At 37.4% G+C, this 24317-nt stretch overlaps 1 protein-coding gene across 4 annotated transcripts in view; it reads left to right on the top strand.

The window, feature by feature from the left end:
* PHKB (phosphorylase kinase regulatory subunit beta) overlaps nt 1-24317 on the top strand; it is a 218252-nt gene that overhangs the window by 57535 nt on the left and 136400 nt on the right. For all 4 annotated transcript variants that reach the window (XM_061138445.1, XM_061138447.1, XM_061138444.1 and 1 more), the window contains one exon: nt 11968-12083. In XM_061138445.1, coding sequence (XP_060994428.1) covers nt 11968-12083 — 116 coding nt within the window. The remainder of the gene's footprint in view (nt 1-11967; nt 12084-24317) is intronic.

Here is a 24317-nt window from a genome sequence, read left to right on the forward strand (position 1 = left end):
CCTTACTATAATTTCTACATCTTTACTGATTCTCCCTATTAGTGAGATGTTTTTCTCACCAAATCATCTTCAGTTCTTTGTAGATGTATGTAACTCTCCTTTAACCTTCACTTGCTACTTTTGCAAAGCTTTAAGTTCAGATGGAGGTGTGAGATTAGGTCTCAGGTCTTTTCTAATTATGAACACAACTGTGTGCTGTGCTTAGTCGCTCATTCATGTCCGACTCTGTGACCCCATGAGCTGTAGCCCACCAGGCTCCTCTGTCCATGGGATTCTCCAGGCAAGAATACTGGAGTGGAATGTCATGCCTTCCTCCAGGGGAGCTTCCTGACCCAGGAGTTGAACTGGGGTCTCCTGCATTGTAGGTGGATTCTTTACCACTTAAGCTGCCAGGAAAGCACAACTGTACACATGTGCACATCCTTATGGCTTGCCAGGAATATATTGGAGATTTACACAGCCCACTATGGACTTCTCAGGGCCCATCTTTTAAAAAGAAAATTTTTAGATAGTTGAAATATTAAATAGTGGCCACTCATTATGCCTAGGCAGCTATGTAATATATGCCTAGGGATAAGGCTGTGTGCATTGTACAAGCTCCAGGTCAGATCATTTAAAGAAAACCTCTCTGAGTGAATGTATCCAGAAAGCTGTCAGATCTTCAAATAGTGACAGTTTACCAAGACAGTGATTTGGGTGAGTTCCAAACCTTTTTTGTTCCTTCTGGTGAATTTAGTCTGCTAATTTTCATAACTACTATGAGGCTACGATAAAGCAAGGGAGAGGGAATAGAAAACAGAGCCATTCAATACATTCCAATGCTTAGTCTACTTACACGAGATTTCTTTATTTAATGCTCCTTGCATTGTTACAAGCTCTTGTTTAAGTTTCAGAGTTCTGAAAGAGTTGATTTTTATGATTTTTGTCAGTATTCCTATTGCTTTTATGGATGACTAGTTTTTCTGAGATCTTTGTTATTCTCTGAATTGAATTCCCATTTGTAATTATTTTTAATGTAAATTTCTCTTCATACCTCACCCCCCCCAACAGCTTTTTATCCTGCAGTTTACTCTTTCTATAAACTCAGTTAACCCTAATGTATTTTTATAACTGCAGTAAAAAGGAACTTAATTGTATATCTGATTTTTATATAATATTGTTACATCAGTTATACCTCAGTTTTTTAAAAAATAAGCTTCAATATTCTGCAAACATTTTACCACACTTAAACATCTGTAAATAGCACATTTAGTGGCCGTCTGAGATTCTGTAGCATGTGTCAGAAACGTGTGACTAAATGCCTCCTGTTCACTCATTCTCAAATATTGAGTGAACACCTATTGTAAGTCAGGAGTTTGCTTAGGCATTTTATCTTTTGTAACAGTAGTATTGGTATACAGTTTGTTTTGCTGAATATTTATACTCATTTTTAACAGTATATTTGAGAAGTTCTTAGAATTCAGCTATTACCTTGATAATGCTTGTCACTTCACTGATTTCACAATCAGTGAATTTTTACCTATGTCCAAATTAGTGTCTTTGACTTTTTTAAAAAACTAACACAAAACTATCAAGTGATTACATAGAAATGCTCTTTTAATTTTTTTGGCTATGCAGCTAGCTATTATTGAATAAATTTAAGGTTGTCATATTTAATGAAGCTTGTCATATGAATATCTGAAATTTTTCTTTGATCCTGGCCCTTCTAATATCACAGTTCATTATGAAATAGTAGACTATTTCATCCTATGTCTGTTGGGGATGTCTGCAGTGGCTTAAAGGAAACGTGCTTGTTTTTCTTATATAATGCAGTGTTGGAAATGATTAGCTCCTTGGTCCATCAGTTTCTCTTCTCTTCATCATCTCAGAATGGCTGCTTTAACTACAGGCATCATGGCAAAAAGCGGGGGGAAGGTTGATAAAGTTGATGTATTAGCTACTTTTAATCAGAAGTAGCCCTTTTTATCAGAAACATCAAAAGCCTTCCAAAAGTCCCTAAGAGACGTCTTCTTATGCCTGTTGGTCAGAGCTATTGTGAGGCCACCTCCAGCTGAACAGTCAGATTGGGAAAGCATTTATTTATTTTTCCAGCCTGTATAGTTGTGCTCTCCAATCAAAACAGAATGTGAGCCACATATGTAATTAAATATTTTTAGTAGCTAAAATCAAAGTAACAGATGAAATTTGTTTTAATAATATATTTTATATACTCTTTATGTTGTGGTAGGTCTTCAAAATCTTTACACTGAAAGTTCATCTCAATTGGGACTAGTTGATGGCAATCAGCCGCATGTGGCTAATGGTCACCTTACTTATTGCACATGGTTATTTGCTTTCTTTGCTTGTCCATTTACAGTGTATTGAATTTTCACAGTGTAAGTGTGGAATAAGGAAATTACTTTGCTTGAGATATTCTCTTACCCTTTTCTCTCACCCCAAAACTCAGCTTTTCTTGATTAAAGAAGGTCTATTTTACCTCATTTTGTTTTGTTGTGGTGGTGGTCATGTCTTAAAGAGATTTAGTGCCTCCTAAGCCAACAATGGAGAAGGAAATGGCAACCTACTCCAGTATTCTTGCCTGGAGAATCCCATGGAGGGAGGAGCCTGGTAGGCTACAGTCCATGGGGTCGCAAAGAGTCGGGCACGACTGAATGATAACTTTCAACTTTCAAGCCAATGATAGCTTTGACAAACCTAGACAGTATATTAAAAAGCAAAGATAACACTTTGCTAACAAAAGTCTGTATATTCAAAGCTATAGTTTATCCAGTAGTCATGTACAGATGTGAAAGTTGGACCATAAAAAAGACTGAGCACAGATGAATAGATGCTTTTGAGTTGTGGTGCTGGAAAAGACTCTTAAGAGTCCATTGGACAGCAGGGAGATCAAACCAGGCACTCCTAAAGGAAATCAATTAAATCTCCTAAATATTCATTGGCAGTAATGATGCTAAAGGTGAAGCTCCAATACTTTGGCCACCTGATGCAAAGAGCTGGCTCACTGGGAAAGACCCTGATGGAGGAAAGGATTGAGGGCAAAAGGAGAAGAGGGCAGCAGAGGATGAGATGGTTAGATAGCATCACTGACTATGGATATGAACTCTGGGAGATGGTGGAGGATGGGGAAGCCTGGTGTGCTGCAGTCCATGGGGTTGCAAAAAGTTGGACACAACTTAGTGACTGAACAACAAGCCTACCATATACACACCAATATATAGATTGGTCAGTCAGTCAGTTCAGTTTAGTCACTTAGTCACTGATAAATACAGATAATTTGAAATAGACAAAATGTTGACCTGTTGATGGAAGATTGTCCCCTAGAAGACCAGTCCAGTCAAATTCACTGTCTTATCAATGCTACCATTCTGTGTCCCACATATCACTCCCATCCCATGCTCTCTTTCTCAAAGCTTTCACATTATTCATACCTCAAATGATAATCCATCTTTCTTTTAGTGATTCTTATGTATATATAATTTAGACTATTTATTTTAGAGGTTATTTTAGAGGTTTCTTGTTATGATTTTTTGTTATGATTTATTATTGTTACTTGTTATTTAATATGAAGATTATTACCCACAGATGGGTAAACTTTTTTTGAAGTACTGCACCTAGTTTGGGTTGCTGTAATCTAAGTTGACTTTACAGGCATTGGAGAGGATTCAGATTTTTTTTATTTAGTATTTGGAAAAGAGGGCCTTGGAGATCTTTTGTTAATAAAAGTGATTTCCAATAATTGCTAAAAATGGACATACCCAGAAAGACATATTTGGTATAGATGATCTCTTGAGCTCTTTTCTAAGCCAGTCTCTGAATTTTTAAAAATAAGTTTATTGACCAAATAAAAATGTTTCCCACACATAAATATTTGTTTCTGGTTCCATATTTATCTTCTGAAATTTTTTAAATTGAATTTTGTTTGCTAGTTTTGGTTTTTAAGTGTTTTCCCTAAATTAATTAATGAATAAATTTTTATTTTTAAACTTTCTTTTTGGCTGTTCTGGGTCTTCATTGTTGCACGTGGGTTTTCTTTAGTTGCAGCAAGCTACTCTTCGTTGTGGTCCATGGGCTTCTCATTGCAGTGACTTGTCTTGTTGGGGAGCACGGGCTCTAGGTGTGCACTCAGTAGTTGTGACACATGGAATCTAGAGCACGTGGGCTTCAGTAGTTGTGGAGCATAGGTTTAATTTCCCCAGGACACATGTCATCCTTCCAGACCAGGAATAGAACCTGTGTCTCCTGCATTGGCAGGTAGATTCTTAACCACTGGACCACCAGAGAAGTCCTGCTTGTGTGGTTTTGATAGGATATAGAAGAGATGGGATATTTAAATGGTAGTCATAGGACTAAAATGGATTTTTAATTGTTACTGTGATAGCCTTTCCTTTCAAGATAATGTTGGGAAATTTAAAAAAAAAATTGTGACTAGTATATTGGTGGAGATTTCTTTACCCAAATAAAAAATAGAGTCACCATCAGACATACTCACAAATGTTAATTGTTACTGTAGTAAAGCTGATAAAGTTTTTCAAATGACAATTTTATGAGGCATAGTAAGCGGGACTCTGGAAGATCGTGAAGGACACGGGAGCGTGGCGTGCTCCAGTTCATGGAGTCACAAAGAGTTAGACATGACTTAGCAACTCAACAACAACACAAGCTGGAATGGCCTCTTTACTTATTACTGGAAAATACAAATTATCTAAAATTCATAAAATGGTCATTGCTTAATATGAATTTACTTCTTTATTTGAAATAAGAAAGGAATATAAAATCAGTAATTTTTTATAATAATATATTTAATCTATTAAACAGTATTACAATTACTTTAGAATTACATATAAGGAATGTCTTGCTTCCTTGGAAAGTATCCATTTTAGAAAAGATTTCTATTTGAACAGTAAAATGACTTCTTGTGAAGCAGAATTTATTCGTATTGGTGAAACGAAAAAATATATTGTTCTGTTTTGCTGTAAAGTACATTTTGAGTGATCGTTTTTTAATTACAGCATAAAACTTAGCTTTCATAATTAGTCCAAATTACTGTAATAATCTGAAATAAGAAGGGCGATGCCAAAGAATGGCCATGCCAAAGAATATTCAAATTACCGCACAGTTGCACTGATTTCACATGCTAGCAAGGTAATGCTCAAAATCCTCCAAGTTAGGCTTCAAGAGTACGTGAACCAAGAACCTCCAGATGTACAAGCTGGATTTAGAGAAGGCAGAGGAACAAGAGATCAAATTATCAACATCCGTTGGATCATAGAAAAAGCAAGAGAATTCCAGAAAAGCATCTACTTTTGCTTCATTGACTATGCAAAGCCTTTGACTGTGTGGATCACAACAAACTGTGGAAAATTCTTAAAGACATGGGAATACCAGGCCACGTTACCGTCTCCTGAGAAACCTGTATGCAGGTCAAGAAACAACAGAACCGCACATGAAACAATGGTCTGGTTCCAAATTGGGAAAGAAGTACATCAAGGCTGTATTTTGTCACCCTGCTTATTTAACTTATATGCAGAGTACATCATGCAAAATGCTGGCCTGGATGAAGCACAAGCTAGAATCAAGAGTGCCAGGAGAAATATCAATAACCTCAGATGGGAAGATGATACCATCCTTGGCAGAAAGCAAAGAGGAACTAAAGAACCTCTTGATGAAGGTGAAAGAGGAGAGTGAGGAAGCTGGCTTAAAACTCGACATTCAAAAAACTAAGACCTTGCCTTCCAGTCCCATCACTTTATGGCAAATAGAAGAGGAAAAAGTGGAAACAGTGACAGACTTTATTTTCTTGGGCTCCAAAATCACTGTGGATGGAGACGGCAGCCTTGAAATGAAAAGATACTTGCTCCTTGGAAGAAACACTATGACAAACATAGGCAGTGTGTTAAAAAGCAGAGACATTATTTTGCCCACAAAGGTCTGTATGGTCAAAGCTGTGGTTTTTCCAGTAGTCATGTATGGATGTGAGAGTTGGACCATAAAGGAAGCTGAGTGCTGAAGAATTGTTGCTTTTGAACTGTGGTGTTGGAAAAGACTCTTGAGAGTCACTTCACTACAAGGAGATCAAAGGATTGATTTCCTACAGGAAATCACTGATTTCCCATGAAGTGATGGGACCAGATGCCATGATCTTAGTTTTCTGAATGTTGAGCTTTAAGCCAACCTTTTCACTCTCCTCTTTCACTTTCATCAAGAGGCTTTTTACTTCCTCTTCACTTTCTGCCATAAGGGTGGTGTCATCTGCATATCTGAGGTTATTGATATTTCTCCCAGCAATCTTGATTTCCTAAAGGAAATCAGTCCTGAATATTCATTGGAAGGACTGATGCTGAAGCTGAAGCTCCAATTCTTTGGCTACCTGATGTGAAGAGCCAATTCACTGGAAAAGACCCTGATGCTGGGAAAGATTGAAAGCAGGAGGAGAAGGGGATGACAGAGGCTGAGATGCCTGGATGGCATCACACTAAACATGAGTTTCAGCAAGCTCTGGGAGATGGTGAAGGACAGGGAGGCCTGGTGTGCTGCAGTCCATGGGGTCACAAAGAGACATGACTGTGCAGCTGAACAACAGCAACACTGTAAGTGGAAAGCAAGAACCTCTGAAAGTAACTCAATCTTTTTCCTTTATTTTTTTTCTTTTTAAAATATTTATTTTCTAATTGAAGGATAATTGCTTTACAGAATTTTGTTGTTTTCTGTCAAAATAAATCAGCCATAGGTATACATATATCCCCTTCCCTCTCGAACCTCCCTCCCATTTCCTTCCCCATCCCACCCTTCTAGATTGATACAGAGCCCCTGTTTGAGTTTCCTGAGACGTATAGCAATTTCCCATTAGCTATCTATTTTACATATGATAACACATGCTAGTAAAGTAATGCTCAAAATTCTTCAAGCAAGTCTTCAACAATATGTGAACTGTGAACCTCCAGATGTTCAAGCTGGTTTTAGAAAAGACAGAGGAACCAGACATCAAATTGCCAACATCCACTGGATCATCGAAAAAGCAAGAGAGTTCCAGAAAAACATCTATTTCTGCTTTATTGACTATGCCAAAGCCTTTGACTATGTGGATCACAACAAACTGGAAAATTCTGAAAGAGATGGGAATACCAGACCACCTAACCCACCTCTTGAGAAACCTATATGCAGGTCAGGAAGCAACAGTTAGAACTGGACATGGAACAACAGACTGGTTCCAAATAGGGAAAGGAGTATGTCAAGGCTGTATATTGTCACCCTGCTTATTTAACTTATATGCAGAGTACATCATGAGAAATGCTGGGCTGGAAGAATCACAAGCTGGAATCAAGGTTGCTGGGAGAAATATCAATAACCTCAGATATGCAGATGACACCACCCTTATGGCAGAAAGTGAAGAGGAACTAAAAAGCCTCTTGATGAAAGTGAAAGAGGAGAGTGAAGAAGTTGGCTTAAAGCTCAACATTCAGAAAACTAAGATCATGGCATCTGGTCCCATCACTTCATGGGAAATAGATGGGGAAACAGTGGAAACTGTGTCAGACTTTATTTTTTTGGGCTCCAAAATCACTGCAGATGGTGATTGCAGCTGTGAAATTAAAAGACGCTTACTCCTTGGAAGGAAAGTTATGACCAACCTAGACAGCATATTAAAAAGCAGAGACATTACTTTGCCAACAAAGGTCCGTCTAGTCAAAGCTATGGTTTTTCCAGTGGTCATGTATGGATGTGAGAGCTGGACTGTGAAGAAGGCTGAGCGCCGAGAAATTGATGCTTTTGAAGTGTGGTGTTGGAGAAGACTCTTGAGAGTACCTTGAACAGCAAGGAGATCCAACCAGTCCATCCTAAAGCAGATCAGTCCTGGGTGTTCATTGGAAGGACTGATGTTGAAGCTGAAACTCCAATACTTTGGCCACCTCATGCGAAGAGGTGACTCATTGGAAAAGACCCTGATGCTGGGAGGGATTGGGGGCAGGAGGAGAAGGGGACGACAGAGGATGAGATGGCTGGATGGCATCACCGACTCGATGGACATGAGTTTGAGTAAACTCTGGGAGTTGGTGAGGGACAGGGAGGCCTGGCGTGCTGTGATTCATGGGGTTGCAAAGAGTCGAACACGACTGAGCGACTGAACTGAACTGAAGTTTCCATGAGAAAATAACTAAAATTTTGAACAGTTCCTTTTCCATGTAATTAAGTGCTACTTAAGATACATAAGGATCTTCCCTGGGTCAGGAAGATCCCCTGGAGAAGGACATGGCAACTCACTTCACTATTCTTGCCTTGAAAATCCCATGGATGGAGGAGCTTGGCGGGCTACGGTTCATTTGTTTACAAGATGTTGGACATGACTTAGTGACTTCACTTTCACTTTAGGATATATAATCTTCCTATGTTTCTCATTAAGAGTTAAACACAAAAGTGCCATTAATATTCCACAGTGTGACAGAATAACCTTTGCAGTAACCTGTTATCTCTTTTTTTCCTTAATCATAGCTCTACAACTTTAGTACATTTCAATTCTGTTACTATTAGCCATAGATTCTCAATTGCCATGGGAATGAAGTCGCTAATGATGAGGTGCTAAATTTTACATTCAAATATTTGATTTGTGAGTAACATTCTTTGAGGATATTGGTTTCCAGTTCTGAAATCCCTTTATTTTTATTCAGTGTCTCCACGTTGCCTTCCTGGATTATTTTAAGGGAAGAGTTTAGTATTTTTCCGCTTACTGTATCATGAGAATTCCACTTTGCTCAGTTAAAAATTAGTAAAGGCCTTTATGGGTATTTGAAATCAAGTTGTATTATTTGGTTTTTAACAGTATTGAAAAATGGCTATTATTTTTCAGTTGGTTGCAGTATTTTTGGACTGGCATAGATTATGTAATTTATTTCAGTATATTTACTGAAAGTGAAGGTGTTAACCGCTCAGTCATGTCCAACTCTTTGTGACCCCCATGGACTGTAGCCCACCAGGCTCCTCTCTCCGTGCCATTGTCCAGGCAAGAATGATGGAGTGGGTAGCCTTCTCCCTTCTCCAGGGGATCTTCCCAACCCAGGGATTGAACCCAGGTCACATGCATTGCAGGCAGATTCTTTACAATCTGAGCCAAGCAGCCTGGTGGTATATTTACTAGGATGATGTAAATAATTTTTTCTTTGAAATCTCTGGATGAAAGGTCTTTAGAATTGGATGTCCCTGCAGTTATAACTTGTAATAGTATAACACAGTTACAAAAATAACTCATCAGTGGCTTTTCTGTCAGTGTTTACAGATGTGTATATTATATGCCAATTTTGTTCACGTATTTCATGAAGAACTTCGATGTATAAGAAACAATGATAGATGCTAGGGTAAAAATGATGAATAAGATAGATATTTCATCCAGACTTAGGGAATCAAGGAAGTTTTTTTCTTCCAGGAAATATCACCATTGAGATTGATACTTAAATGTAGTATGAATTAGATGGGTGAAGTGCTGGAATAAAAAATATACTAAAGAGAAATAATATTTTTAGAAGTGATAGATATGAACAACTAAAACATTAATGAACATATTAAAGAGTAGATTGGACATTGTTGAAGAAAAAATTTATGTACTAGAAAATAATTCTTGGGAAATTATCCAGAATGTCAAAAGATAGCAAATATGAAAGGAATTTGAGAATAAATGAGGATAGAATGAGAAGGTACAAGAATAAAAAGGAAAGAGAAAATTGAGGAAAGGCAGTATTTGAAGAAATTTTGACTGATAATGTGAGTTGAGGAAAACATGAATTGGTGTGGATAGTAGATAAAAGTAAATTCTCTTCTTTTGCCTGCTCCTTCCCTCATCCTCAGAAAACCCCAGAGAATTATAGAGTAAATGGTGGAAGAAACCTCGGTCCATAAATGCCACTGTGGAACTAATTTCCCCACTATCCTGTGGTTTATAAGATTTAAAATTTTTTGGTGGCCATGAACAACACAGTCATGCTCAGATAGATGAGCATGGGCTGGAAGAAGCACAAGCTGGAATCAAGATTGCCGGAAGAAATATCAATAATCTTAGATATGCAGATGACACCACCCTTATGGCAGAAAGTGAAGAGGAACTAAAAAGCCTCTTGATGAAAGTGAAAGAGGAGAGTGAAGAAGTTGGCTTAAAGCTCAATATTCAGAAAACTAAGATCATGGCATCTGGTCCCATCACTTCATGGGAAATAGGTGGGGAAATAGTGGAAACTGTGTCAGACTTTATTTTTTTGGGTTCCAAAATCACTGCAGATGGTGATTGCAGCCATGAAATTAAAAGATGCTTGTTCCTTGGAAGGAAAGTTATGACCAACCTAGATAGCATATTAAAAAGCAGAGACATTACTTTGCAAACAAAGGTCCATCTAGTCAAGGCTAGGTTTTTCCAGTGGTCGTGTATGAATGTGAGAGCTGGACTGTGAAGAAGGCTGAGCGCCGAGAAATTGATGCTTTTGAAGTGTGGTGTTGGAGAAGACTCTTGAGAGTACCTTGGACTGCAAGGAGATCCAACCAGTCCATCCTAAAGCAGATCAGTCCTGGGTGTTCATTGGAAGGACTGATGTTGAAGCTGAAACTCCAATACTTTGGCCACCTCATGCGAAGAGTTGACTCATTGGAAAAGACCCTGATGCTGGGAGGGATTGGGGGCAGGAGGAGAAGGGGACGACAGAGGATGAGATGGCTGGATGGCATCACCAACTCGATGGACATGAGTTTGAGTAAACTCTGGGAGTTGGTGATGGACAGGGAGGCCTGCTGTGCTGCGATTCATGGGGTCGCAAAGAGTCGGACACGACTGAGTGACTGAACTGAACAAGAAATTGGGAAAGCTGAGAAGACCCTCCCCAATATTTGAAGTAAGAAAAAGTTTACTGTAGGCGTGTAATGCTCTATTCTTTGATAGAGAAGTGATGGGATAGATGTGTGTTTTTTGAAACCTATATTGCTCTGTTCTGTTTCTGTGAGGCTCCAGCACCCTCGTTGCTTTCTCCTTCACTGAAACGTTCGAGCTGTTCTAGGCTCTGAGGGCAGATATGTTTGTGTTGGGATTGAGAATGAAACAGTCATGGATTCAGCTGCCTCAACCATTCATCATTTGTGAGAGAGTCTAGGTTAGACTGCTTCCTCGTCTACTCTTGATCAATGTATTTGTTGACTCTGGGCTTAGAGACTTAGAGACCCTAGAGAACAGGGGAGAATCATTTTAAGAGGCTGTGTTTTCTTTCCTCTGCTCTGATTTCTCAATCAATTCTTTCCTACTGCTTTCTCTCTTCCTATAATTTGTCAAGTTTCTAGTCTGCTGGTGGAACCTTAACTTGGTTTTTTAGTGTTATTATTGTGTCTTTCTTAAAAGTACATACATGTTATTTATTAGGTGTGTAGGGTGGAGGTGGGGGAATATGTATTGCCACTTAAGAGGGATAATGAGATAAAGGGTAGGCAGGTGCACATATTCATTTTTCTATATTGAATCAAACATGATGACTAAATTAAAAACCCTGTAATTAAGACTAGTAGCCCACATAAAATAGTGTTCTTATTAACATGAATAAACTTTCATTAAGTAAGAACTGACTATAATCTTTACTTTCCATAGTTACTGTTGAAAGTATAAATTTAATCAGATGTCTGAAATCTTTACATAAAAGCTGTGACTCCCTGCTAATTGGTTGGGCCCATCTCAAACTGTAAGCTGTTGAGTGTATAAAAATGGATATTTATAGGTATATAGGAAAGGCAGGAGGAAGATTAGATTTCAGGAGTAGTAGACTCAAGAATCTAAGTTGATCTAACATGAGATTGACTCATTTTAGAACTGAGAAATACCTTTTTATCTCCAAATTTTTAGATTTATTTAACACCTGACATTTTAGATTCCAAGTATTATTATCTGAATATCAGTATCTAAAGGTCCTGTTATTTCACATGTCCTTATGTTTCATTTTTTTTTTCTTTTAGGTCTCTTTTATTCAGAACCTTGTATTTTGTGTAGAAAGAGTTTACCGGGTACCTGACTTCGGTGTCTGGGAAAGAGGAAGCAAATATAATAATGGCAGCACAGAGCTGCATTCGAGGTAATTTGCTGATTTCTGAGTGTTTTGTTTTCTATTTTTGATTTGAATGTGTGGAATGTGAATGAAAATCAAAGAACTAGATTGGAACTCTGGTTTCTGTGTAGTTTTCATCTCTCTTTTTTTCTATATATTAATATAATTCAGGTGAAATTCACTTAAAATTAAAGGAAGAGTCTCCTCTCAGTACCCATTAACAGATGTAAGAAAAGAGCATATGAGTGTCTTCGCCAGCTTCACACTGTGTCAGGACATGCATATCAGTATTCAGTCTAAGACTTGACCTTTCTGTTCAACCAAGTCATTTTTTCTTTTTCCTCTTTGAAATGACACTGTTTGAAAGGTCAAGTACATTAAAATTGCCAAACAGCAGTTGTAAATGCATCGCATCTAAAATTCCTTTTCATGTTATAGAGCTGATTTTTATCCCAACGAGAGTTACTCACACCCTTTATATTTTGTTTAACTAAAAAACGTAGCTCAGTTAGTCCTATCCATTTCACACTAAAAAGTTTAATAACCTAAAGGTTATCAGCTGTAGGTCAGTTTAGATCATCAAGACTTAAATGAAGTAGAGAAACAGTTTAGGAAACACTGGTTAAGAGAAATCTGCAGCACAATACTTCTTTGAATAGAAGAAATAATGACACACAAAAAGATTAAGTTGATTCTAAAATCTGCTCCAGATTACTTGCCGTATAACATCTCTGCCTCAGTTTCCCTCTTTTATAAAATGAAGATAATAATGTATTCTACTTTATGAAGTTGTAATTATTGAGTTGATATTTATCAGAAATTTGAATAATGTGTAAGTAAACATTGAAATGAAAGTAGTCACATTTAAGAATATTTTAATAACAGATTGAAATAAAAAGGATTTTTTGTTAAACTCTGGTCAACTAACATACAAACTTTTCTATAAGTTTTATGATTCATATGAGGCATGTTTATACAGAGTAGAATAGTAACAATGTATAAGGAAGACAATAAAGGAGAGAAATAATTCAGACATTAAATTCAGGCAAATACTAAATATAGCAAGAAAATATATTTTAGCTATAAGTTCTCAGCGTTCCAAATTATGAGTCAAATTCAAGACAGTGTATAAGATTGGAAAAGGTGATTTTTTAAAATTTGCCTTTTCAGTAGTTATTTATCAGGTCCCTTTCTGCTTTTTAATAACTATTTAATATATGCCAGTGTGGTCCCACTGACATTTTCGATATAAAATATTTAGAGTAGGGTTTTTTCAGTTTATAAAAACTATGGTAAACTCAGAAAGGCTCTTGGGTAAAAGTTACCATTAATCTTAGAAAGTGACGGTGTTGGGAAGTCGCTTGGCAGACTACTGTCCACGGGGCCACAAAAGAGTCGGACAGGACTTAGCAACTAAACAATGACAGTGAAAAAAGAGAGACTCCAAGTTGTTCTCCTGTAACCGAGGTGCCCGTCTTTAGACGGAATCATTAAGGATTTTATTTCAAGTCTTGGAAAATCATTAAGTGATGTTCTTTGCTACCTTTTGCATGCAAAATTAACCTTAATTGTAGCAGGCCAATTTTATTCAAACGGATGGGAAATGAAGTTTGCTCTTTAGCTTTGCATGGTGCATTTTATATATTTAACATTCATCTTCTAATTTTCCATGGTATAATGCTGTAAATAACTTAAAATTTTTTTCCCACAATGCTTCTTAGCTCAAATACTCACAGGCCTGTTTCAAATCTGTCACCTCTGCTGACAGTGTCTAGTTTGAAACTGCAGGAGCCCTGAGCCCTGTGGCTCTCATGGATGTAGTGTCTGCAGTGGTGGAGGGAGGCCAGTGTCTTTCTGTGCCCATGCCAGGGAGTGGAATGTAGAGCTGCTGCCGGCAGGGATTAAGTCCCAACTCTTAGTCTATTGCTGTAAGACTTCCCAGAACTATCCGATCCTAGTTAATTATCTGATCCTAGTTTCTAGTTGGGTCTGATCCAAGGACTTCTTACTGCAATATCCTTGTTATAGTCTTAAGTTATTCTCATAGTTTTGAAAAGCCTGAAACAGTATATAGCAACTCTTGCTAAAAGTGCTCACACTGCCCTTTGCCTTCTAACTTTCTTTGCCAGTCTCTGTCTCTGTGCCGTGCAGTTCTCCTTAGCAGGAATCAGAGCACGCTCTGTTGCCTTGGCAATCACTAGAGTCTTGTGCTCACTGACTTGGTAAATGTCCCTTTCTTCCTTTGCCACACACTGTGTGCATCCCTTCTGAACTGCATCTTGGTCAAAAATGATTACTGCCCCTAGGTCCCTGAAACCATACACATAGTGTTCTAAGGATAGAGGCTTCCCCTTCAGCTTCCATGCTCAGCGGTTCTCTAGTAATTTTAAACCCTGGCACTACAGTTACAGGGTAAGTTTTATTTAGCCCATGCAGGAAGCATTACTGCCTTTTTACACAGGAGGAAACTGAAGTTTAGAAGACTTGGTGATTTTTTTCTCCCTCCATTCCTTAAGTGATACAGATCAAAGGTAATGGAGCCAGAACTAAATTCCAGGTGGCTGGCTTCAAAATCCAAAGGTACTTTTACTGTATCATGTTGTAATTTAATGTCATAAAAAGTTTTCCTAAAGTTGGAAAGAACAGCAAGGTGTACCACCTTGGTGACATTGTGCTAAGTCTCAAGGATATCTTTGCTTAGCAATCACTAAAGCTTGATTTAGCCTAATGCCTTTGTCATTCCCTTCCTAATCTGCCCTTTTCAGCCCCAGGTTTGCCCATATCTGTTTTAGTCCAAATTCTTGAATTATTTAGCATTTCTTAGATAAGCTTCAGAACTTTTTTCTAAAAAGTGATCTCATTACATTTAACCATTTAACCCATTCTTGCAGCATCCTCATACTTTTCAGGATTTGGTAAAAGAATATATTGCTCTAAGCTCAGTGTAACTGAATGTTTCCTGAGCAACCATTCCCTGCTCTCCTGATTTTTCTGTTCATCTGACTTTTCCTTGAACAACATACTCCTTTTAGTTTCTCCTAGGGTGTCTAGAACTGTTTCAAATAATTCTCCTTTCTTCTTCTGTTTATTCTCTAAGTCTTATAATAAATTTCCTTACATTTCAAAATCTCATATTAATATTATTTGATTTAATTGCATTTTCCTTCATGTATTAGTTACCTACTTATTATAACACAAATTCTTTTTTTGAAGATATTAAATCTTTTATTGATTATACCTGATAATGGATGATACACAAGCTTCATTCCCATCTATAACATTATTTGGTACCATAATTCAATTTAAATATATCGCATAGGATGTGCCAACAGTCATTAATAACCAAAAACCTCCATGACTTTGCATGGGTGACTCTTTTAAAGGTGAACTCCAGTTCACAGCACAGTAACTGTCAGTTCAACTACAACAAGGATCTGAAGACAAAAGCTTCTCCACCAAAGCAGATTGTAAATAAATTTTGAGTGGAACCTGGCATCACCCTGAAAGAATTCTAACTTTACACTGTTGCGCTAGTTTACCGAAATGGCTTCAGAGTAGATTAACTTTACACAGCACATTTTTTTAAAAAGTATTTATTCAGCATCATGATTAGACTATTACATTTAACAATCAACAGCATGACTGCAAAAAAAAGGAAAAAAAAAACTACATTAAAACCCTTTATTGGAATACTTTACACTTTCCATAAAACAGAAACCAAAATAACCTGTTACACAATTAATCACAAATACAGTCCTCAAGGTTTTTGCTCATATACATGATATTGTCTAAAACATGTCTTCTTTGTAGCAACTAGGCCCTGCTACCACTGTGCTTGGCTGAGTTCACAAATCTGTTGTAACCTATCACTCCTCTGGCTCTCCTTTCCTGCTAAGCTCTTGTTTCCTGGCAGTAATTAAAAGCTTCTTCCACTGTCATAGGGACTGCTGCTGCTGGAACTACCACAGCCACCTTGGTTTCCTGGTTTGGCAAAGTATTGGCCTCCACCATCATAGGAGCCAGAACTTCTGCCTCCAAAGTTTCCTCCTTTCATGGGTCCAAAATTTGAAGATTGATTATTGTAATTGCCAAAATCATTGTAGCTTCCGCCACCTCCAAAATTGCTTCCATCATTACCAAATCTGTTATAGCCATCCCCACTGCCACCAGTATCCACCACCACCATGGCTGCCATCAAAGTTTCCAGACCACTTTGACCTCTTTGGTTGGATGAAGCACTAGCCATCTCTTGCTTAGGCAAGCCTTGATAGGGCTTTTCTTTCTTTGCAGTTGTGGCCATTCACAATGTGGTATTTCTGAATGACAGTGTTGGCTATGGAATCATGTTCATCAAAGGTTACAAAAGCAAAGCCTCTCTTTCTGCCACTGCCTTGGTCAGTCATGATTTCAGTCACTTCAGTTTTCCCCTACTATTGTAAATAATTTCTCAGGTGATGTTCTTTGGTGTCTTTAATGCCACCAACAAAAATCTTTTTCACGGTTAAGTGGACACCAGCTCTTTGAGAATCTTCTCTTGAGACGGTCTCTTAGGTTCCACAACTCTTCCATCCACCGTGTGTGGCCTTGCATTCATGGCTGTGTCCACCTCCTCTGCAGAGGCATATGTGACAAACCCGCAGCCTCTGCAGCACTTGGCATTTGGATTCCTTATTACCACACAGTCTGTGAGTGTTCCTCATTGCTCAGAATGGCTCCTCAGATGCTCATCATTTGTTTCAAAGCTCAATCCTCTGATGAAGAGCTTTTGCAGCTGTTCAGGCTCTTTGGGAGACTTTGACTTAGACATGGTGGCAGTGGAAGGGAAAGACTTCAACGATGCTTACTCAGTGGCATCCACAGGCAGAAAGTATAACACTAATTCTTAATCCCCAGAGTTACATATCCAGGTGGTCTTTTTAGCTGTTCCATGTTAAATTCAGTATTTTAATTTTAAAATTTTCCCTTCCTCATTTATGCAAGGCTGTTTTTACTCCTTGGGGCTACCTTTAAACACTTTAAGCCAAAACTGTTTTGGAGAAGAGAATGAGCTGAGCTTAGTCACTCAGTCATGTCTGACTCTTTGCCACCCTATGGACTGTAACCCTCCAGGCTGCTCTGTCCATAGGGATTCTCCAGGCAAGAATACTGGAGTTGGTTGCTATGCCCTCCTCCAGGGGATCTTCCCAAGCCAGGGATCAAACCCAGGTCTCCCTCATTGCAGGCCGATTCTTTACTGTCTGAGCCACCAAGGAAGCCCATGTATACTGGAGTGGGTAGCCTATCCTTTCTCCAGGGGATCTTCCTGACCCAGGAGTCAAACGGGGGTCTCCTGCATTACAGGTGGAGAAGAGATGAGTCCTCTGTAAAATATGAATTGAATCTCAAGCCTAACTTTAAATTTTTTGGCTATTGGAAAGCAAAAAGGAAAGTTGTAATAACTTAGTAATGTAGATATATAATCAACCCTGAATATTCATTGGAAGGACTGGTGCTGAAGCTGAAGCTCCAGTTCTTTGGCCACCTGATGCAAATAGCTGACTTGTTGGAAAAGACCCTGATGCTGGGAAAGATTGAGGTCAGGAGGAGAAGGGGATGACAGAGGATGAGATGGTTGGATGGCATCACTGACTCAATGGACATGATTTGAGCAAACTCTGGGAAATATTGAAGAACAGGGAAAATCTGGCATACTGTAGTCCATGAGGTTGCAAAATCAGGCATGACTTAGCAGCTGAACCATGATTTAGCAGCTGAACCACAACAACAATGCCCAAATAGAAAGATTATTATAGATATGTGAAAGTGAAAGTTGCTCAGTCATGTCTGACTCCTAGCAACCCCATGGACTATACAGTCCATGGAATTCTCCAGGTCAGAATACTGGAGTGGATAGCCATTCCTTTCTCCAGGGGATCTTCCCAACCCAGGGATCAAACACGGGTCTCCCACTTTGCAGGCAGATTCTTTACCAGCTGAGCCACAATGGAAGCCCAGGAATACTGTAGTGGGTAGCCTATCCCTTTTCCAGCGAATTTTTCCCATCCCAGAAATCGAACTGGAGTCTGCTGCATTGCAAGTGGATTCTTTACCAACTGAGCTATCAGGGAAGCCCATTATAGATATATATCCAGAAGGAAAGATTATTGGGGTTTTGTGGGGGGATTACAATTTTATGTCTATTCTCTAGGCTTCTCCAATAAATAAGACTATCACTAAAATATCTGATAAGTAACCATCATAACATCAGTTTAAGATATTTTAGTGACCATTTTATTTCATGTAGTACTTGTTATTTAAAGTAACTACTTACTCTTCTTAAGTCATTTCTGATGTTCTAGTCATTGAGCTATAACACAGGCAGTTATCCATCCATTCTGCTTCATTTTATGTATTTTTCCTGTACTGAACAATCCATGAACATCCATTAAAACCATAGTACTGTAAAGTCCTTTTTTTTCAGGAAGTATGATTGGGTACCTCAGGGAGTTAAGGCATAATGTTAATGAATATGAGATTGTGAATTCAGTTTCCATGCTTGCCAGTTAACTTTTTGGATTCCATGGTGTGTTTTAAATCACCTAGTCCAAACCCATTATCTTTTCTGGAGAAGCTTTCGTTTATGCAATAAATCACTTTATTAAAAACTATCTCCCAGGTAAACACTTTTAGTTCCTGTAAGTAAATGTAAGGTAACACCTTTAAAGAACCAAATTGGTGAATGCTCTGTTGGTAATAGTCATGTAAATAGCTTGCTGTTGCCAAAGATTTAAATAACCAGTCAATAATAAATTAACATATATGTGAATTTCAATTGTCCAATTATTCAACCAATTGCATTGGTAAAGAAAATTGAAATGGTAAGAACTTGACCTTTAGTATAATCCAGATACAATGTTTCCTTCTTTTGTAGTGCTTTATTTAGAGGACAGTTTCCAAATTCATCCCTCAGCTGTCTTTCTGCACCATTTTTAAACTTAGAATGAACCTTGTGCACTGGGGACCAACAGAGAACTCCTTGGGCATTGAGAAAACATCCTTAAGCAATAAAATTAATTGGCAGCGAATGTTTTTGCATGCATTGTCAGAGTATATGATTCCTATGGTTCTTCTAACCCTTAGGTTTTAAGAATTTAGAATTCTTATGCAGGTACTGTTTGGTTTCCATTTGGACTATTCAAGGCTAGGTATGATTGTGCCGGGTGCACGTGCAGTTAGAAACCTGCCTTAGATTCTTTTCTTGCTACCTAGTGTTTCAAGTAAAGCATCCCAAACTTAGAAGCATAAAACAGCAGAACAACAATCTTTTACTATTGTTAACTCTCATGGTTCAGAGGGTTGACTAGGCTAACTAGGGTGGTTCATACTTAGGATCTCATGTTTGCCATCAATTGTGGCTGAGGCTAGAGTCAACTTTGAAAACTTCCTCACTTGGGTATCAGAGTGTTGACTGGGACTTCAGCAGGAACACTTATATGAAGTTTTTCCATATAGATTCTGCACATTGTGGTAGCTAGGTTCCAAGGTTCAGTGTCCCAAAACTCACAGGCCAGATGGAAGCTATATCTTTTTATGACCTAGCCTTGGAAGTCATGCAGCATAACTTTCACTACATCCTATCTGTTAGAGTCAATAAGGTAAGTGAGGGGAATTAGACTCCACCTTTTGATAGAAGGCAAAGATTTTGCAGACATATTTTAAACTAGCACATATTCTTCATTTGGACTTTGTTCCTCCAGGTTGTAGGCCTTGTCATTTTTCTAAAGTGACTTTGGCTATGAAAAGAGACCATGTCCCTTCTCTCAAGCATACTAGTGAGTACCACGTGGATTGTTTTGAAATTTGTTCATCCTGTGGAAGTATGAGGTACTTCTTCACTGAAAGTGAAGTGCTGGACTGCAGATTTGAGTCAGTAGCATGTGTGTGCTAAGTTGCTTCAGTCTTGTCCGACTCTTTGTGACTCTTTGGGCTGTATAGCCCTCCAGGCTTCTCTGTCCATGGATTTCTTTAGGCAAAAAATGCTGGAGTGGGTTGTCTGCATGGCAGACCCAGGGATCAAACCCACATCTCTTACATCTCCTCCATTGGCAGGTGAGTTCTTCATCACTAGGGTCACCTGGGAAGCAATACCAGATTATTGGCTTAGTTGTTCTTGAGAACCAGGGTAAAATGGTTTGCATATATTGTAGTAGGGAAGAGAGTTTTCACCAAAGAGAAAGTAAGGATGCATTTGAAAGTCACTTACATTCAATCTCTCAGAACTTAGTTTCCTCACTTTTAAAGTAGAGGGGATTAACAAAAGAAATGCAAGACTTGTACATCAAAAACTATAAAATATTGTTGAAAAAAATTAAAGAAGACATCCAAGAATGGAAAGATATCCTGTGTTCAGTGTGTGCTCAGTCACCTCTGACTCTTTGCCACCCCATGGACTATAGCGCTATATCACCAGGCTCCTCTGTCCGTGGAATTTTCCAGGCAAGAATATTGAAATGGGTTGCCATTTCCTACTCCATGGTGATTCAGTGTAATCCATAACAAAACTTTTGTTTTTTTTTTTTGTAGAAATTGGCAAACTAATCCTAAAATTTGCATGGAAATGCAAGGAACTCAGAATAGCCAAAACAACCCTTCATAAAGAACAAAGTTGGAAGATCCACACTTTGCAACTTCAAAGTTTACTATAGTAATGAGCTTACTGTAGTTACAGTAATCTGCTACAATAATTAAATAGTGTGGTACAAGTATAACAAGAGACAGATATTAGTGCAGTAAACTTGATGATCTAGAAAGAAACCCATACATGTATGGTCAGTTGATTTTCACAAAGGTGCAAGGATAATTGATAGAGGAGAATATAGTCTTTAGCAAATGGTGCTGGGACAGCTGGATACAAAAGAATGAATTTGGGTCCCTACTTCATGTAGTATATAATAACAAAATTAACTGGAAAAGGATCAATGACCTAATAGTAAGAACTAAAATTATAAAACTCTTAGAAGAAAACATAGTTGTAAATGATTGTGACCTTATCTGGGATGAATGAATGTCCAGTAGTTCAGCTGGTGGGTAGTTACATGTTTAGATTTTAAAGAAACTGCAAGACTATTTTTGAGAGTCCCATATTGCTTTACATTCCTACTAGCAATGTATGATGTCATTTCTCTGAATCTTTGCCAGCATTTGGTGTTATCACTATTTTTTACTTTATTTACTCTGATTTGTTTGTAGTGGTAGCTTATTGTGGTTTTAATTTGCATTTCCTAATGGATAATGATATTGGATGTTTTCATGTGATTATGTATCATCTGCATCTTCAGTGAAATATCTCTTCATGGCTTTTGCTCTTTTTCTAATTGGACGGGTTTTTTTCATTGTTGATTTTTGAGAATTCTTTATACATAAATAATTCTTGATACTAGTCCTTTAATTCTGTGTTTTGCAAATATATTCTCTTAGTCTGTAGCTTGGGTGTTTTTTTTTTTTTTTTTGGTTAGAGCAAGCTTTCAATTGTAATGAAACCCAGTTTATAAATTTTTTCTTTTATGGATTGTGCTTTTGGTGTAAATTCTGACAACTCTGCGTAACCTTGATTCTGATGATTTTCTCTGATGGTTTGTTTTATGAAAGTTACATAGTGTTGTGTCTTACATTTAAGTTCATGATCTATTTTGAGTTAATTTTGTATAAGGTATGATGTTGAAGGTTTTTTTTTTTTGATGCATGTCCAGTTACTCTAGCATCATTTGTGTTTGTTGAAAGGACTGTCTTTCCTCCAATGAAATGCCTTTGTGCTCTTGTTGAAAATAAAATGGACATATTTATATTGGACTGTTTCTGGGTTCTATATGTCTATTCCTCTGCTAATACCACCAATATGATCCTGTGAATTTCCTTCTTTAGGCTATTAATGTGGTGGACTGTGTTGATTAATTTCTGATTACCAAACTGGCCTTTTGTCCCTAGACTAAACCTCACCTGGTCAGTCATGGGGATAATTCATTTCACATATTGCTAAATTCTACTTGCTAATTTTTAAAAAGATTTTAATGTCTGTAGTCATGAGAGATATTGGCCTATAGATTTCTTTTTGCGCATTGTCTTTGTTTTGTTTTGGTATCAGGGTAATGCTAGCTTCAATTAAGTTAACTCTGAAGTGTTTTTTCCCCACTCCATTTTCTGGAAGAGATTGTATAGAATTGGTGTCAATTTTTCTTTAAATGTTTGGTAGATTTCTTCAGTGCAATCATATAGGTATGGAGAGTTTTTTTTTTTTTTTTTTACCATTTGAAAATTATGGATTCAACTTCTTAACAGTAATGGGTCTATTCAAATTATTTCATATTGAATGAGTAGTGATAGTTTTGCTTTTCCAGGAACTGACTCATTCCTTTTAATCTATGTATGTTGAATTGTTCAGAGTATTTGCTCATTATCCTTTTGATATCTACAATGTCTGTAGTGTTATCTCCTGTTCTATGCCTAATATTGGTCATTTGTGTCTTATTTCTTTGTCAGGCTTCTGTCAATTTTCTTCAACCCTTTGAAGATTAGTTGTTTGTTCCACTGATTTTTTTCTTTCTTTTTTTTTTTTACTCTGTGGATGTGGGTGTGTCGATTGTCATTGTTTTCTGTTATCTGTGTTATTTCCTTCTGTTTGCTTCAGGTTTATTTTGCTCTTTTTCTAGCTTCAATTAAATTGGGATTAGATAATTGATTTGAGGCTTTTCTCTTTGCTTATATATTCATTTAGTTCTATAAATTTCCCCTCTCAGTACTATTGTAGTTATACTACACAAATTTTGATGTTATATTTTCATTTTCATTCTATCCATTGTATTTTTTATTTCACTTGAGATTCTTCTTTCATTCATGTCGATTATGTAGACAGGTATATATTGTTTTCTTTACAAGTGTTGGCAGATATTCCTGTTGTTCTATTATTGATTCCAGTTTGATGCCATTGTGATTAAAGAGTACAGTAGGATTTCAGTTCTTTTATAGTCTTGAGATTTTGTTTATGGCCAAGATAGGATCTCTTGATGTTGGTGTGAGCACCTGAAAAAAAAAAAGTATACTCCTGTTATATAGAATTGTATTCATTGATTTGTCCTGCTAAAACAAAGTACCATAGACTTGGTAGCTTAAACAATAGGAATTTATATATTCTGGAGTCTGAAGTGTCCAAGATCAAGTTGCCAGACATCTCTGTTCTCTGGTGAGGACTTTCTTCTGATGCCATGTCCTTTCATGCCAGAGAGGGAGACAAAGCAAGCTCTCTGGTCTCTCTTCTTAAAGAGATACTAATCCTGGGACTTCCCTGGGGGTCCAGTGATTAAGACTCCATGCTTTCACTGCAGGGGGCACAGTTCCATCCTTGGTCAGGGAACTAAAATCCCACATGCTGTGTGACTCAGGCATACTAATTCCATCATTCATAGGGACTCCATATTCATGACCTAATCTAAGCCTAATTACCTTCCAAAGGCTCCATCTCTAAAATACTACCTCTCTGGGTTGGGACTTCAAAATATGCTTTCCTTTGAGATTAATGGTTACATGATGCTTCTTTTTTAAATCCTTTTACTTTCATCCTGTCTATATTATTATATTCAAAAAGAGCTTCTTGTATACAGTTGGGTCATGTTTTTAGATCAACTCTGCCAACTTTCTTTTAATTGCCATGTTTAGACTTTTACATTGAATGTAATTATTGATATGTTTTGGTTTACATTTGCCATTTTATCTTTGTATTTATTCTTTTTTTCATTTCTCTTTTTCTTTTTCCTACCTTCCTGTTGGTTCTAAAACATTTTTTAGAATTCCATTTTGATTATCTATAGTGGTTTTGAATGATCTTTTTTTATGGCTTTTCAGTGGTTGCTCTGGTATTACTATATATACATATGAACTCAGTATATTAATGCCATCATTTTATCAGGTAGAGGGATTATAGAAACTTTACCTTCATATGTGTCTTGTTACCCTCCCCCATTTATAATCTAATTATATTAAATATTTCCTCCATACACATTTAGAACCATAGTGTTATAATTTTTGCTGTAACTATCAAACATAATTTATAAAACTCAACAGGAGAAAAGCCTATTGTATTTACTAGTAGTTTTGTTTACCATTTTCTAATTACCTAGCATTTCCTTTCTGTTTTGAGAACTTACTTCCATCATATTTTTAGGGTAAATCTGCTTATGACAGACCTCTTACTTTTCCTTCATCTGGGAATGCCTTGCTTAAATAAATAAA

This window comes from Dama dama, chromosome 4 (assembly GCF_033118175.1).
Source record: "Dama dama isolate Ldn47 chromosome 4, ASM3311817v1, whole genome shotgun sequence".
Taxonomy (NCBI): Eukaryota; Metazoa; Chordata; class Mammalia; order Artiodactyla; family Cervidae; genus Dama; species Dama dama.